At 42.9% G+C, this 15,526-nt stretch overlaps 1 protein-coding gene across 1 annotated transcript; it reads left to right on the top strand.

Moving 5' to 3' along the window:
• The first annotated feature begins 6,278 nt into the window (after positions 1-6,278).
• OSTC (oligosaccharyltransferase complex non-catalytic subunit) lies at positions 6,279-13,932 on the top strand. Its single transcript, XM_077300640.1, has 4 exons — positions 6,279-6,535; positions 9,421-9,514; positions 11,417-11,614; positions 12,966-13,932. The coding sequence occupies exons 1-4, from the start codon at positions 6,397-6,399 to the stop codon at positions 12,982-12,984; spliced, it is 450 nt and encodes a 149-aa protein (XP_077156755.1). The 5' UTR covers positions 6,279-6,396; the 3' UTR covers positions 12,985-13,932.
• The last annotated feature ends 1,594 nt before the right edge of the window (positions 13,933-15,526 follow it).

Genomic DNA, 15,526 nt, shown 5'->3' with positions numbered 1-15,526 from the left:
GCTTGTGTACGGTATAGTTCTGTTTTGATTCCAAAATGTGTTTGGTATTGTATTTGTTTTCTGAGGTGCAAGGTGGTGATGGGTTTACTTCTAATTTTTTTTTAACCTGGAAATTATGAATTTGCGTGAAGAGAATTAGGAACTAGGAGTCCTTAAACAACATTTTCCAGATGTAGTGCTGTTTAATGCTATTTCTAATCACCTGTTATAATATTGTCATGTTGTTTATGGACATCGTACTTTACAGATCCCTGCTGTAAGGGGATTAAAGCTTGTAGAGGAAGGAAGGGTCTAATGAGGTGTAATTTGTGCAGTTCATATTTAGACTCGGTTGCATTAGGGAACAGGAATTAAAAATGTTATGCCTGTGTCTTCATAGAAAAGTTCGCTTTTATGGACTGGTCTGATGGAGGCAGGAGTTTCAGATAAAAGGAGCAGCAAGGGAGAAGGGTGAAGTAACTTATGGAAATGCAAGATCCAGAATTGTTGAGGGAGAGTGACTGGCCCAAAGTTAGCTTCAAGGCAGAGTGGGAGCTTGTGCCCATCTATCCTTGTCTCACATTCTAACTGCTACACCCACAGCTTACTGCATTTTTCCCCAGGGTGGATGTTAAATAATAAAAGTAATAACAATACCAATGGAAAGGAAGTGGGCTACAACTCAAGGGATTGTTCCATTCTGCTTGAAATGGTTGGTCACCAATTATTTTAGACTTCCTGATTTTGTAAAATCACTACAGTCATACTCATTGCAGTCGCACACTAACTTTACTGCTACTGGAACTATTTGAATTGGTCTGTGTTGATTTTTAGTTTAACTCGAATGAACAGTTATAGCTGTCAATTTTTTTGTGAAGGGGATAAGAAATATAATTGGCAGACGATTTGGGTTTGTTAGCCAATATTCCATGTAAGGTGAAAATAGTTCCTGATTGTAGGGAAATATTGTACAGAATGAGACATGAAGGTTCTTGTAGGCCAGGGGTCACTTAGCTTGCCATAAAGGTAAAGGTATCCCCTGTGCAAGCACAGAGTCATGTCTGACCCTTGGGGTAATGCCCTCTAGTGTTTTCTTGGCAGACTCAATACAGGGTGGCTTGCCATTCCCTTCCCCAGTCATTACCGTTTTATCCCCCATCAAGCTGGGTACTCATTTTACCGACCTTGGAGGGATGGAAGGCTGAGTCAACCTTGAGGCAGCTGCTGGGATCGAACTCCCAGCCTCATGGTCAAAGCTTCAGACAGCATGTTGGCTGACTTACCACCCTGCGCCACAAGAGGCTCTTCAGGGGTCACTTACCTTGCCATAAAAACTATTTTTTTGAGTAATTAAAAATATCCCATATACCCCCCCCCCAAGCATGTTACCATGCTCTGCTCTGTCCTAGAACCAGGACTAGGCAGTTGTGCACACAGCTTGGAGCAATACTAGGAAATAAAAGCCCAGAGTAGCACTTTCTCCAGGTCTTCTATAAGCTGTATGAGCTTCTGTGTACTATTACCTCACTAGTTACCTGCTTAAGAGTCCTGATCTAGGCCAGTCACTTGCTTGGAGATAGTGTGCACTACTTTAAACCACCGTGGTCTGATGGTTTTTCGGCCTCGGCAGCACACCTGGAAACAGTACTCCTTTGCCACACTTGCTATGGAACAAGTTTTATAGGGTTTTATAAGTTTTGTACACTTTTAGATGCAGGCATAAGAAGCTAGACAATTTATTTAATGGTTGTACAATTTAATGACTGATTCCCCCAATGTTTCCTGAAAAATATACCTTTATCATAACCATTCAGAACATCTTGCAAGTAGGCAAAGAATTGTTACAGTTTCACATATACCTGTAGTCATGCGAGGTACATTCAGTACTTTCTGACTCTGTAAAAACTACTGACACTTTCCTGAGAGGCAAAACAGAAATATGATGTGCTATTTTCCATCTGGAGCAGATCAGGAGAAAGAATATTTGGCTTTTATTAGGGCAGACTATGTAGTATCACATTACTGTGTATGTACAGATGTGGAAATAAGGGGAGATGACAGATTATCATATGACATATGTGTACCATAGCCAGGAGATCTTAACATTGTTTGGCTGCCAGACAAGAGACAGTCGGGGTGGTTTGCCACTGTGTCCCCATATCATGACCCTGGAATTCCTTGGAGCCAGGGCCAGCCCTACTCAGTTTCCAAGGCCTGACAGGATTGGGTTTGCCTGGGCTATCAGGGTTGGCGTTCTAGAAAGACAGGCATATAGTCAACTGTAGACTGCCAGCTACACATTCCCTCTCTAAACGCTTTTGAATTGGAGCCTGTTTGTGAAAAGTCTTGTGATCCTCTGTTTTAGGAATGTGCAGCATCTTCAGTGCCTGATAACAACCAAGTGTCACAAACTTTTAAAAGTAGCTAATTATAGAATGACATTTGAAATGAACAAAAAAGATTGTGTTAAATATTAAGTATTTTGAAAAGCCATGCTAGGGGTAAAAACAAAGTGCAGGCGTTAGGAAACTTGTCAAATGTTAATGAGGCCTCTGATTTTAACTTTAAAAAAAACAAAGCGGATAACTGTAATTCAAACATCAAGGGCAGCCTTTGGGGGTATGATGTGCTTTTTGAATTATCTCTGCATCTGCAGTGCAGTAAATAATTTAAAGACGTGTTCTATCAGAGCAAGCCTGTTAAAATGAAAAATGAGGATAAACAAATGAACTTGAGTCTGCACAGTTTATGTTACTTGCCATCAAATTATCTGTCTTTGGTAGTGAGGCTGGTATTTCCAGCTGTGTGTGACTGATTTTGTCACCCCTCATGCATCTGGCATAAATGTGCATAAGTACTATGGTTACCCTTATTGCAAGGTGGATATATAGTAACCTTATTTACTGGGTAGTCCAGAGCATAATTGCCTTTCAGTGTTGCGTGTAATTGTGAATCAAGATAGTTTGACTATAGTTACCCTCAATTCCTCATTGCATGTCTCAGTCTCCTGTTTGTCAGCAGGAATGCTCACAGGGCAAACAGTGGTATAGGTTTTGAAGCAGCTGTTGCAGGGAACAAATCAAGTATGTGCAGGAAAGGAAAAATATATGGGCGAAAGGGTGTGGTATAGTTGTAGCACCCGTGTCTTGAAGGCTAGTTGCAGAACTGAAGTGGTGGTCCAGGCAGTGATGGGATGTTTCATGGAAGAGCTTTCAGGACAGAACAAGTACTTCATCCTAAGGCTTGAATCTTAAAATGCTTGTAATGTGAAAATGAGTTTCACTGATGTCAACAATCTTGCATCAAAGAGGCTTAGAAGTGGAGCAAACATATTTTAAAAATACCCTAATTAACTTCATTTTATTTTGCTTCCTTTATACCCCCCAGCTGGCTTGTGTTTTTCTCCTCACTTTTCTATACACACCAATCCTGTGAGCTAGGCTAGGCTGAGCGGGATTGTCCCAAGGTCACTCAGTGAGATTCCATGGGAGAGAGGGGATTTGAATCTGGGTCTCCCAGATCATAATCTGGTTTTCTGAAGCAGGATAATACATTGGCTCTGTTTTTTGCCATGGAAAGTAGGGATCTACAGTCTCCAAGCCTCAGAGGCAAGTGGAAAGAGGAGGGGGTGGTCAGGGATGGGGGACGGAAGGTGATTGGCTGGCCACGGGACAGACAGGCAAGCCGGTTGGAGGAGGAGGCACTCAGGCGGGACAGACGCCATGAGTTGGGTGTTAAGTGCTGAGTGGCACTTAAGCCATGAGACATGCTCCTCCTCCAAGCTCTTACCAGAAATGTATTATGTGGAACAGATTATTATTAATTTAGCTTTATATACCGCACTCCCTTATGGCTCGAGGCCATTTGCAAAGAACATTAATTGCATAATCCAGTATAATATTTTGGTAACTGTTTCATTAACCATGTGGCAGCTTCGACAATCAGAACGTAATATGGGTAGCAGCAGAACATTTAATCACAGTAACATTACGGTCACACCCCTGTAGAGTTATGATCTGGGTGGGAGAGGGTTCTGGAAGCCTGATGGTGTCACTGATGATGTTATCCGTTCAGTTGTGTCCGACTCTTGGCAGTTCTCTAGGGAAGTTTTCACCATACATTTCTCTCAATGACTGCTTCATTTAGTTGGTGTTGCTGGCCTCAACCAAATGCCTGGTGGAAGATCTCCACTTTGCAGGCCCTGCAAGCAGGATCTGAAAAGATATCTATTTTAAATGGGAAATGGTCATTGCAATTGATCAAGGAAAAGCAAAAGATGTCAAGAAACACCTTTAAAAAAGAACCCCTGTGCCATGTTTCTCATTAGTTCACCAAGTAGTAAACGAAAACCTCTGATCAGCTATGAAACGGCAGAGTACATCAAACCATGATTCTTTACCAGAGAAGAACTAAATACCTTAAAATGCAGAGGAACTTACTTCCAGGTAAACATCTGTTACTTCCAGGTAACTATCATTGGCTTCCTCCATGATATCTGAAGTTGCAATGCCATACAAAAAGTGTCCATCCCACTTTTTACTGGCCCATACATAAAGTTCAATAGCACTTTTGAAGACTAATACTGCCATATGGTGGCTGCACTGGAGAATTGCAATTGCCAATATTAATGTTGATGGTTCGAAAACTTCCAAAATTATTTTTCTAGTTGGTGACTGCAATGCTGTGCATACTTAGCTGAAGTAAGTTCCTCTCAACATAGTGGAACTTCACTTATGGGTGAACATCTATCAAGCTGTACTGATCCGCTATCTAGATATCTCTTCTATTCATTCAAATACTTAGATAATGAAAACCAACCAACCCAATCAGGAAATTATGAGACACACACACACATTTAAAAATGATTCAAATGAGTAGCCGTGTTGGTCTGAAGTAGCACAATAAAATCAGAGTCCAGTAGCACCTTTAAGACCAAGAAAGATTTCTTCAAGGCGTGAGCTTTCGAGTGCAAGCACTCTTCCTCAAGACTAAATGGAACAACCATCATAACTGTAGAAATATAAGGCAAATATGCCACAAATCTGGTTAGTCTTTAAGGTGCTTCTGATCTCTTGCTGTTTTCTCCCACTCCTAAAAGGAAATTAAGGATGGAGATTGCAAAGAAGAGCTTGACAATAGCTTCCAGGCGGAGTGCAGCAGTAAAGCCCTGCTGAAGAGTTTAAAGGGAACTGTATGGTTTTCTGCACTTTCAGTCTTGGCTGAGGACAATGCATCAGCAACCACTGAATTAGGGTGTGTGTGTGGGGGGGGGGGTAATTCGCACTTCCCCACACCTTCGGAAGTAGACTCTCCTCAGTTCAAAGATGTAATGGCAAACGCACATTAGTTGTTTGACTTGCCCCTCTGATTCAGAAGGCCCAATTAACTCACTGAAGCTTTGTGGGGTTTGAAATCCTGTGCAAGTCGAAATCCTGTGCAAAGTTCAAACATCTGAAGAACTAAGCCGAATCTCTGGTCTTTGGTTTAACATATTTACAAAGACCAAGGATGCCATCAGGATAGATTCAAAAGGGTAGCTGTGTTGGTCTGAAATAGCACAATAAAATCAGAGTCCAGTGGCACCTTTAAGACCAACAAAGATTTATTCTTTGGCCACTGCTGAGGGATGAAGGGATGCAGTTGCCAGAACCAGGGTGGGCAACCCTGCAGGTTTGGGGATGGCGTGACGGGGGGGGGGGGTGGACAGGGACCTCTGTGGAGTGCAATGTCATAGAAACCACCTTCCAAAACGTCCTTTTCCCCTAGGGCAGAAGTGGCCGAAGTGTGGCTCTTCAGATGTCCATAGACTGCAATTGTGTCCGGAGAGCCACACTTTGGCCACCCCTGCCTGGAGAAAGAGTTCTCTGGGGTCTTGACATGACCTGAGCTCCAAGGACCCTTCAACAGAGTGCGCCTGCGTTCCTCATGGGAGGGGCTGCGCGTTAACGGAGGTTTCTACGGCCACTGGACACGCCCCCCTAGAGAGACAGGCTCGCGGTCCCGCTCTCCGCACAACTCCCAGGCGTCTGGGCGGGGCCTGTTTAAGTGGGCGTGACCCCCTTGCGTGCTTCCACGTCTATTCATTACAAGGCCACGTCGAGCGTTCTCAGGACCTGGAAGAGCAATATAAATCCATGACCTCTACTTGAAAGCGAAATTTTAAAAAATCGCCTTTTAAAACTAGAAAGGCTGTATCTTAAATTAATCTTTTAACGCTTCTTATTGGACGGCGTCCAGCGAGCCTTTTTGCACGCTTGTCTTTTCTCCCTTTCGTCTAGCTTCCAGGACGGCTTCGCGTAGCTTCCGTTATCGTGTCTACGGCGGCCGCGACGAGACAATCCAGGAACGGGCCGTGCGGTGGGGCGGAGAAGTTTTCTCTGTGTGGGGAAAGACCGGGCCGGGGCCGCCGCCATCGCCATGGAGACGCTGTACCGGCTGCCGTTCACGGTGCTGGAGTGCCCCAACATCAAGTTGAAGCGGCCGAGCTGGGTGCACATGCCTTCGGCCATGACCGTCTATGCCCTGGTGGTGGTCTCTTATTTCCTCATCACGGGAGGTAAAAGTGCCCGAGTAGCCCCTTGGCCTCTCCTGGCTCCATCTGTCCTCCTAGGCCTGTCTTTAGACACGTGCAATGAATGAATGAATGAATGTTTAGATCCGTGCAATGAATGAATGGGTGGCTGAGTGGGTGGGGTTTCATCCAACGGGATTGACAATGAAACGGCCGGTATTGTCATGTACCTACTTAGAGGCATGGTGCAGCCTCCTTTGGAGTCACCCAATCTCCAAAAGGACACTCCAGAGCTGGAGAAGCGACAGAGGAAGGCGATCAGAAAGATTAGGGGATTTGGTGCATCTTCCCGAGGAGGAAAAGCTGAAGAGTCTGGGGCTTTTCAGTTTAGGAAAGAGACATGATGGATGTTTATAAAATTAAGCGGGGTGGGTGGGTGGGAGGGAGAAACAGTTGATTAGGCAAGTTCCCTCTGCCCAAAGTGCTAGAACTGGAGAGGATTCAGAGAAGCTGATGGGCAGTAGGTTCGTGATAGACAAAAGGAAACACGACTTTGCACAGAGCATGATTAAAATGTGGAATTAAATTCCATAGGGTGTAGTGATGGCCACAGGAAAGAGTAGGAATCGCAGGGAATAACAGTGAAAGAAAGAACCAGCCAGCTTTAGGAACCATCTATAGTCAATAGCAGAATTTGACTTCTGTTTATGCCTCAGATATTAAAATAATAAAAAAATAACTACAGAATTTATTAAAGGTAAAGGTATCCCCTGTGCAAGCACCGAGTCATGTCTGACCCTTGGGGTGACGCCCTCTAGCGTTTTCATGGCAGACTCAATACAGGGTGGTTTGCCAGTGCCTTCCGCAGTCATTACCGTTTACCCCCCAGCAAGCTGGGTACTCATTTTACCGACCTCGGAAGGATGGAAGGCTGAGTCAACCTTGAGCTGGCTGCTGGGATTGAACTCCCAGCCTCATGGGCAAAGCTTTTAGACGGCTGCCTTACCACTCTGCGCCACAAGAGGCTCTTAATCTTACAGAATTTATTAGCAAACAGCTAATGGGATCTTCCTGTTGCATGGTTTGGGATCTCAGGTTAATTGGATCGCTACACACACACACACACACACACGTCTTTTCTCTGCAGTGCGTATCCTAGCAATGGACAATGTCATACTCCACAACATTTTATATAGACAACAGCTCTGTAAAATAGGCTAGCTTGGTGTAGTGGTTAGGAGTGTGGATTTCTAATCTGGTGAGCTGGGTTTGATTCCGCGCTCCCCCACATGCAACTGTTGGGTGACCTTGGGCCTGCCACAACACTGATAAAGCTTTTCTGACCGAGCAATAATATCAGGGCTCTATCAGCCTCACCAACCTCACAGGGTGTCTGTTGTGGGGAGAGGAAAGGGAAGGCAAATGTAAGCCGCTTTGAGATTCCTTCAGATAGAAAAAAAGCGGCATATAAGAACCAACTTTTTGAGTGCGTGACTGATCTATCATCCATGAGTATCCATGGTAGAGTGGGAATTTGAACCTGGTCTCCCAGATCCTATTCTAATACTCTACATCAACGTTTCTCAACTATTTTACCATTGAGAAACCTCTGAAACATTTTTCAGGAACCCCCAAAAGTGGTGTGATTATGCTGAGTATGGCTGGGAAGCCCTCTCCCTCCCTCCAGGCCCATCATTGGCCATTTTGGGAGGGTGAGTGGGTTGACATGACCATGTATGCTCATATCACTGGATAAATGTTTAACAATTTTTTAAAATATAAAATATTAACTCCCACCCATTCAGGAAACCCTTCCAGGGCCTTCAGGAAGCCTGAGGGTTTCACAAAACTGTGGTTGAGCAAGTCTGCTCTAGCTGCTACACCATGCTGCCAACACTTCCCTTAGACCTGGCTTACATACATGGGAGAATGAGGCAATGGAACATTAAAGTGTTAGAATCAGTTGTGTCACTGGAGGTGATGGATTCCAGTTTGAAATGTTTCTGAATGTTTGCACTGAAAAAAACAAACAAGCATGTTTGCAGATAGAAAACTAGTATAGCAGGTTCTGTGTTTGCTGTGTTTTTTCATTGTAGGGATTTTTTGGGGGGAAAACACATGTACATTCCAAAATATGATCTTCCGTGCACAGTGCAAAGTGGAGCTCTTTGCCCTACCATTTCATTCTCTTGAATCAGGTTTGAAACAGAGCCCCTAATAGCCTAGCTGGAGGATAGTGTGATGCAGGGGTCCCAACCTTTTTGGGTGCCTCTGAAATGTTTATTCAGAGTAGTGGGCACAACCACAAAATGGCCACCACAGGAGGCACAGTCACACACACAGGGGCAGCAGGGGAGAAATAAGATAATTGTAAAAATACACTCAGGGCAAAGGGGTGGGGGGAGAGAATGAAATCAGCCCTGTGGTGGTACCTCCTGCTTGGAACAACAGTTTTAAAAATCGGCCTAGCCAATCGAATCTTTAAAGGGCAGTCAGAAGCCCTGATGGGCAAGTGGTCCCACTTTCTGAAAACACTTGATGGGCACTATGGGGCTTGTGTTCGAAAGAATACCCATACAAAGTATATTTTCCCTCAGCCGTGTGGCTCCACCATGCAAGATATGTATAAATGTTTTAAAACCAGTTTCCCTGCTTCCTTTTTGCACATCTGTTTATTTTTCTTTAGCCACACGGTTAAACAAGTTCATGAAGGATAGATCTAAGCCTTTTATAAAACTCTCTAAACTAGCTGCCACAAATCATTAAAAATATTGACAGTAAGTTCCTTAGGTGTTGTGGCTCAGCTCCACTAAAGATGAAGGTTTTTGTTTCCCTGATGAAGAGTTGTTATTATGAAGCACTTAATTATCACTATGACTACAAATGGTTTGCTTCCTTCCAAGTTCACAGTTCTTTTTTTAAAAAAACAGGAATAATTTATGATGTGATTGTGGAACCTCCCAGTGTTGGTTCAATGACCGATGAACATGGACACCAGAGACCCGTGGCCTTCCTGGCATACAGGTAGAAAAGATGTATATTACTATAAGTTTCTTGTTTCATATGTTGGCATAGGATGCATCTCAGTCAACTGAAATGATAAGCTGGCTGGGAAACAATATTAAGGAAAAGTAGAAACCCACTCATCTTGATAGTTGGTCCTTTTGACAGAAGAACTGAGTCTGAGCTAAGCTCAGCTTAACAGTCCGTCAGCTGACAAGCACGGAAGTTTTCAGAAGGATTTGCAACATCTATGGCTAAAGGTTATAATCAGTCTTAAGCATGTCCAAAACAGATAATAAATTCAGACTGTATTGGATTCACCTTGAGTCAATTCAGGCCAAATCCAAAACACCCTCCCCTGGCTCCTATTTAGCCAAATAAATTTAGTGGAATCCGAAGCTATTTGGCAACATTTAAGTTGATGGGAAATTTTTCACTTTCCATCAATTTCATGGTCTCAGGAGGCAGGGGTTTGAGGAGGATGCACCAAATTTGCAGCATAGCTGTGGGAGTCTCATCTCAAAAGAATCCCCAAGTTTCAAAAAGATTGAACCAGTGGGTCCAGTTTAATGGGCATCCAAATAGGGTGCTCCCATCCAACCTCCATTGATCCCAGTGGTGAGGAAAAAAGATTCTCTGTTCTTGTCTTGCCATTGGAAACAATGGATGTTGGATGGGAACACCCTCTTTGGGTACCTGTAGAATTGGACCCCCCCCCCCCCCCGGCCCAATCTTGTGACACTTGGGGGTTCTTTTGAGGAGAGGCTCCCACAGCAAAACTGCAAATTTAATGTCTCTACCTCAACCCCTCCCCCCCCGCCCCACCAACATGGAATATATGAAAAGGCAAAATTTTGGTCCCTTTAAACTGCTGATCGCCATGTGTCTGAATTATGCATGAATTACAGTTTGGTGATTTGGCCAAGGCTGATTTGGGCAGTTTGACTTTAGGAGAAGATTAGTCTAAAAAGTGTCTGAATTAACATTGATTCTGGTACTTTTTGGACTACCCAAACCAAATTGCGCATGCCTAGTCAAGCTGCCCTCTTCAGGAATTATTGACCTAGAGCAACATGAAATAGGGCAGCAACAGCTGGCAGATAGTGAATACCTGTTGGTAAGGCTGCGTTTTTGATGGCAAATGCTGCTCAAAAGTGAACTTTGAACTCTGGCTTGGTTCCTTTGTTGCAATAGCCTAGCTGCCCTCATGAAAGGGACATTCCCTCTCTTGGTACATCCTGCCATACCTTATAAAATCTGGCCCCTAGGTGTCTGCTAATATTGCAGAACAAAGTGGGCAGTACAGTGGAAGATGGAAATTGGTGAACCCCCCACCTCTCTCTCACACACACACACTCACACACACACTGGCAGAAGTGCCTTCCATCAATGGAAAATGTCATTAGAATCCAAGTCTGCTTTAGCAGCCAACTGATTTAATAGGATTAGTTCCCAGTAAACACCAAGAGCCATGGCCATGATAGTTTGAGAGCTAAGTCCCCATTCTTTTTGCATTGTTTGAACAGTGGCAGCTCCTGCATGCTTTCAGTCAAGAAGCAGAAACATCCATGCAACATGAGACTGGGTGTTCACTTTGTGTTCTGTCTTGCTGGTAGTTGTAGGATTACAGAGTACTGCAGCTGACTTCAGGATGACAGGACAACCAAATAAGTTATATTGTTTAATTAGTTAATTCATTTATACACTGCCTTTCTTTCCAAAGCAGTTTACAAAATTCTGTCATACATTTAATCTTCACAACACCCCTTTGAGGTAGGACAGGCTGGGAGGTAGTCACCCAGCATGAGTGGAGATTCAAATCTGAGTCTCTTGGATGCCAGTCCGATACTCTTAACCACGACACTACTTATGGTTCTAATACTGCTGTTAAACTTAATTAATATTTTCTCATTTTGTATGCAGAGTAAATGGGCAGTATATTATGGAAGGGCTTGCTTCTAGCTTTCTCTTCACCATGGGAGGCCTAGGTTTCATCATACTGGACCGTTCCAATGCACCCAATATCCCCAAACTGAACAGATTTCTGCTGCTTTTTATTGGATTTGTCAGTGTCCTGTTGAGTTTCTTCATGGCCAGAGTGTTCATGCGGATGAAATTACCGTAAGTGAATTCTTGTCATATATTTTCTCCCTTCCTCTTAATTTTTAACCTCAATACAGAAATGTAGTTGGGAACACAGTAGAGAGTAACACAGCTTGATATTTCACAATTTGTTTGCAAGTTCCTTATATGCTAAAAGGAACTGAAAATAGTTGGGAGTGTTAATTGTGCCACCCATGTTATACAGTGGGCAGCAAATGTCCTATCATATGGCAGTAATTGCATCATGATCTGGGAGGGTGTCAGAGCCTTAAAACCATGTGGATTAATTGGGGGAATATTAGAAAATTGCTAGAATACAGTATTCAGAGTCGAGATAATTAATAGTATTGAAAAAAGTGCTATGCAAAAACTAATTTTATTATACCATTATTAAAGTTAAAATCTTAGTGATCAGCAAGAACTTTGAAGAACTGTTGAATAAACATCTGTTCAGGAAAATACAATTTGTTACTTAAAAAGGAAATTAAATTCTGATTTCAACATGGATCAATAAACACATTCAGTCAGGACATTATAGTCATGTTGGATCTTATGTACTTATGTCCTCCGAGAGAACAAAACAGTTTTGTTCATTTTGGCATAGCTTATCCCAAGAATGCTATATTCATGATTTGGCCAATGAACTCCTTGAACTAGAAAGGACTCCTAGGAGAGGATTCCATCTAAAGTGATGTGAATTGCTCTCTTTTGAGGGAGTGATTCTCCAGAATCAAAGAGTATCTGGTTTGCATGCAGATGAACCTAGGGAAAGCCCTCAGCATCTCCAGTTAAAAGGGCTCTAATAATAGGTGATGTAATAGTCTTCTGTCTGAGACCATGGAGAGCTTCTGCAAGCCCAAATGAACAATACCGGCCTTGGTAGACCAGTGGTCTGATTCAGAATAAGGCCACTTCGTGTATGTTCAGTATTTTGAAGACTCAACAAATAGTGGAATTCTGGCTTCTTGTTCCATGTAAATGAGCAATTGTTAATCCTGGAATGTAACTCTAATGCTGCAGAAAACATTAGCTATTTCTAAGCATTAAAAGTAGAGCAGGTGTGGAAACTTCAGTATCCATTTAGAGGCCCAGTGGTGGCCCAGCCTATGCACCACTAAGCTTAACTCTGCCTATCAAGCTGCTTCATACATGAAACCTCTAAGCAGCTGATGGAGTCAGGTCATCTAGTTAATCCTGGCTTTCCAGCTTGTTTACAAGCCATGCAATAGATGTGTGAGGGCAATCATCATGTGAGCAGTCATGATCTATGATCTATAAGTGGGTTTCTTACTTTCAGGTTGCTTCTGTTCCAAAGGATGTTTCACTTCAGGCTTCTTTCTCATCAATTTTTTTTCCTTTTGCATTTCAGAGGCTATTTAATGGGTTAGTGCCTTCTGTGACTGACTGTGAACACAGCCTGGATTCCCTTGTTCTCCATGAAGAAAAACAGGCAGCAAAAACTCTGTGGCCCATCTCTCCGGTCTGAAGAGATAAGCAAAAGAGAAGTGACTAAGGAAAGGACGGATTTCTCATTTTCTCCCTGTAGAAAAAGAAGCATTTGTTGCAAGCAGTTAGTTTTAGTGACTTATGTGTCTTATTTTTCCTTCCACTTCAAAGAATACAAGAATATTTGGAAATATTAAGGCATAAGCATATGGAGTAGGAATGGAAAATTGCTGCCGTTTTCACATTCCCCCTCCCCCAAACAATTAGAAGAAAGTCACACTACTTTGCTTCACTATACTTGCCCAAGTATTCTCTCTACTTGTCAATCAGGGGAAAGAAAATATAAATTGATCTTTTCTGTGTCTGTAAATGGAAATGACTGTTGGTGATTAATTGCTGTTTGCAACTGGACAGTTCATCAGGTGGTATTTAGCAGATGGTGCTGTATTCTTGGAAAAAGCTGCCCAAATTGACTGCACTGGTTACCTTTTGAGTAGAATAGAGAGGGGTGGAGTAGAGAGGTTGTCTGGAATTGGATTCCTGATTCACCACCCAACACAGTCTCTTGAACCAGATTACTGTTTGGTGATGAAAAATACATTGCTGGAGACATGTGGCCTGAACACTGTGTAAGCCTGGATACTACATGGAGGTCTTTCATGTTTCTCTTCAGGCTTCTGCAGCATCGGTGGAGCAGATTCACACATACCTGAATTGGGGCCCTTCCTTATTCTCTAAATATTGACTTGGATACCATTAATGTTGACATTCAGGCTCTTAATGCTAGCAGAAGCAGACACAGGCAAAGGAAAACCAAATTTTGTGCAAAAGTAGCTCTTCCTTTTGAAAAATATTTTTAAAAGGACAAATTAAACGCCTTTTCTATTAAACCATTCTGTTCTATATTCATTGTTCATAGCCTTTAAGCACTTCTGGCATTGATCTTTCCTAAAACCTGAGCCTGGTCACTGATCGGTAACTTCGGAGCATCTGTGGAATGGGAATGATAAGAAGATTCCACTTAGCACCCAATAGTAGCTGGGCTCCAGTATTCCATACCACCTGGAGTTTCCGAGTTGATCAGGACTGGATCTGAACTCTGATGCTCGCTGCAGAAAAGAGGGAGGAACAAGAAAGGAAAGATGACGTTAAGTAAAGGTGCAGAAGTATTACCACACCTCCCTTCTAGCATACCTGTTTTTTTCCTCTTTATTTTAAGCCAGTTTGTACTCTAACCATTAGTTACTTAAAAACAAATAGCTATTTGCTCTCAGGCTGCTTTCACGCTGATCTCCTCTAATGAGCCAGCTACTTCACTCTTGTACAGAACCACGTGCTTTTTAAGAGGCCAAAGAAAGATTAACTCAGCTCTGTGATGTCACATTTAGTTTATTGACCAAATGTCCTTCCAGAGGAAAGCAAAACAATTCAAAGCTCATTTCATGAATGTCCTTTTGTGCAATAATTGCTTCGTATCATAAATGGGTTGTTTTAGATCAGTGGTTCTCAACCTGGGGGTCAGGACCTCTTTGGGGGTCGAACGACCCTTTCACGGGTCACAGCAGGGCGAACAGCTTGGCGGGGGGGGGGGGGAGCGACCACCACTGTTGCTGCTCCTCCTGCGGGCGGAAAAGAGCGAGATCAGCATGGTGTGATGCGGCAGAACCGAACTGAGAAAACCCCGGAAAAAAAACCAATTTATATACAATCATGAACAATGGATCTTCATGCGATTGCTCAGTTTCAGTTTAATTTCTGTGAAAGAACACTTGCATAATTTTATGGTTGGGGGTCACCGCAACATGAGGAACTGTATTAAAGGGTCGCAGCATTAGGAAGATTGAGAACCCCTGTTTTAGATACTGTCTCAATAAGTGTATAATTTTAGTATAAGCAATAAGCATAATGCACTGGTTTAAATCTAAGCTTTTAAATAGCTTGAAAGGATACACTATATACTTAAACCCTTAGGCTTGGATCCAGTGAATGAGTTCCATGTGTGGTGGACAACCTCTGCTACTGTGCACACTTCCGTTTGCAGAAGGGCTTGTTGAAAAGTGATTCTGCACAAACAGGTGTTAGCAGAAGAGGAAGAGCGCTCCACAGCAGAGGCTGCCTAGTATACACAGAGGTCATCCATAGGATCTCAGACTTAATTTTCTAAAACAGTAAAAATGTGTAATTGATTACATTTGGACAGCCAAATACTTATCATCCCAAATAATTATTTTACAGATTTTTATAAGCATGACTAGAAGGTGCTGGTCCTTTTTTTCCCCCAGTATTGATCGCAGTTTTCATATGTTTCTTCACCAAATTCACAGCTTTGCCCTGCCCCACAATCTTAGCCTGAAGCAAAGACTGGTAGTTGGTTTAATTGCTCTATGGAATCCTCAGTGGACATATTTCAGAGCAGCCATCCCAGGGATCTTAAATACCAGGCTCACAATTAGCACAAATAGGGATGTATCGGTGAGGTGGGTG

The sequence above is a fragment of the Paroedura picta genome, chromosome 10, assembly GCF_049243985.1.
Source record: "Paroedura picta isolate Pp20150507F chromosome 10, Ppicta_v3.0, whole genome shotgun sequence".
Classification (NCBI taxonomy): Eukaryota; Metazoa; Chordata; class Lepidosauria; order Squamata; family Gekkonidae; genus Paroedura; species Paroedura picta.
The sequence above is the reverse complement of the archived record's forward strand: the minus strand, read 5'-3'. Positions and strand labels throughout refer to the sequence as shown.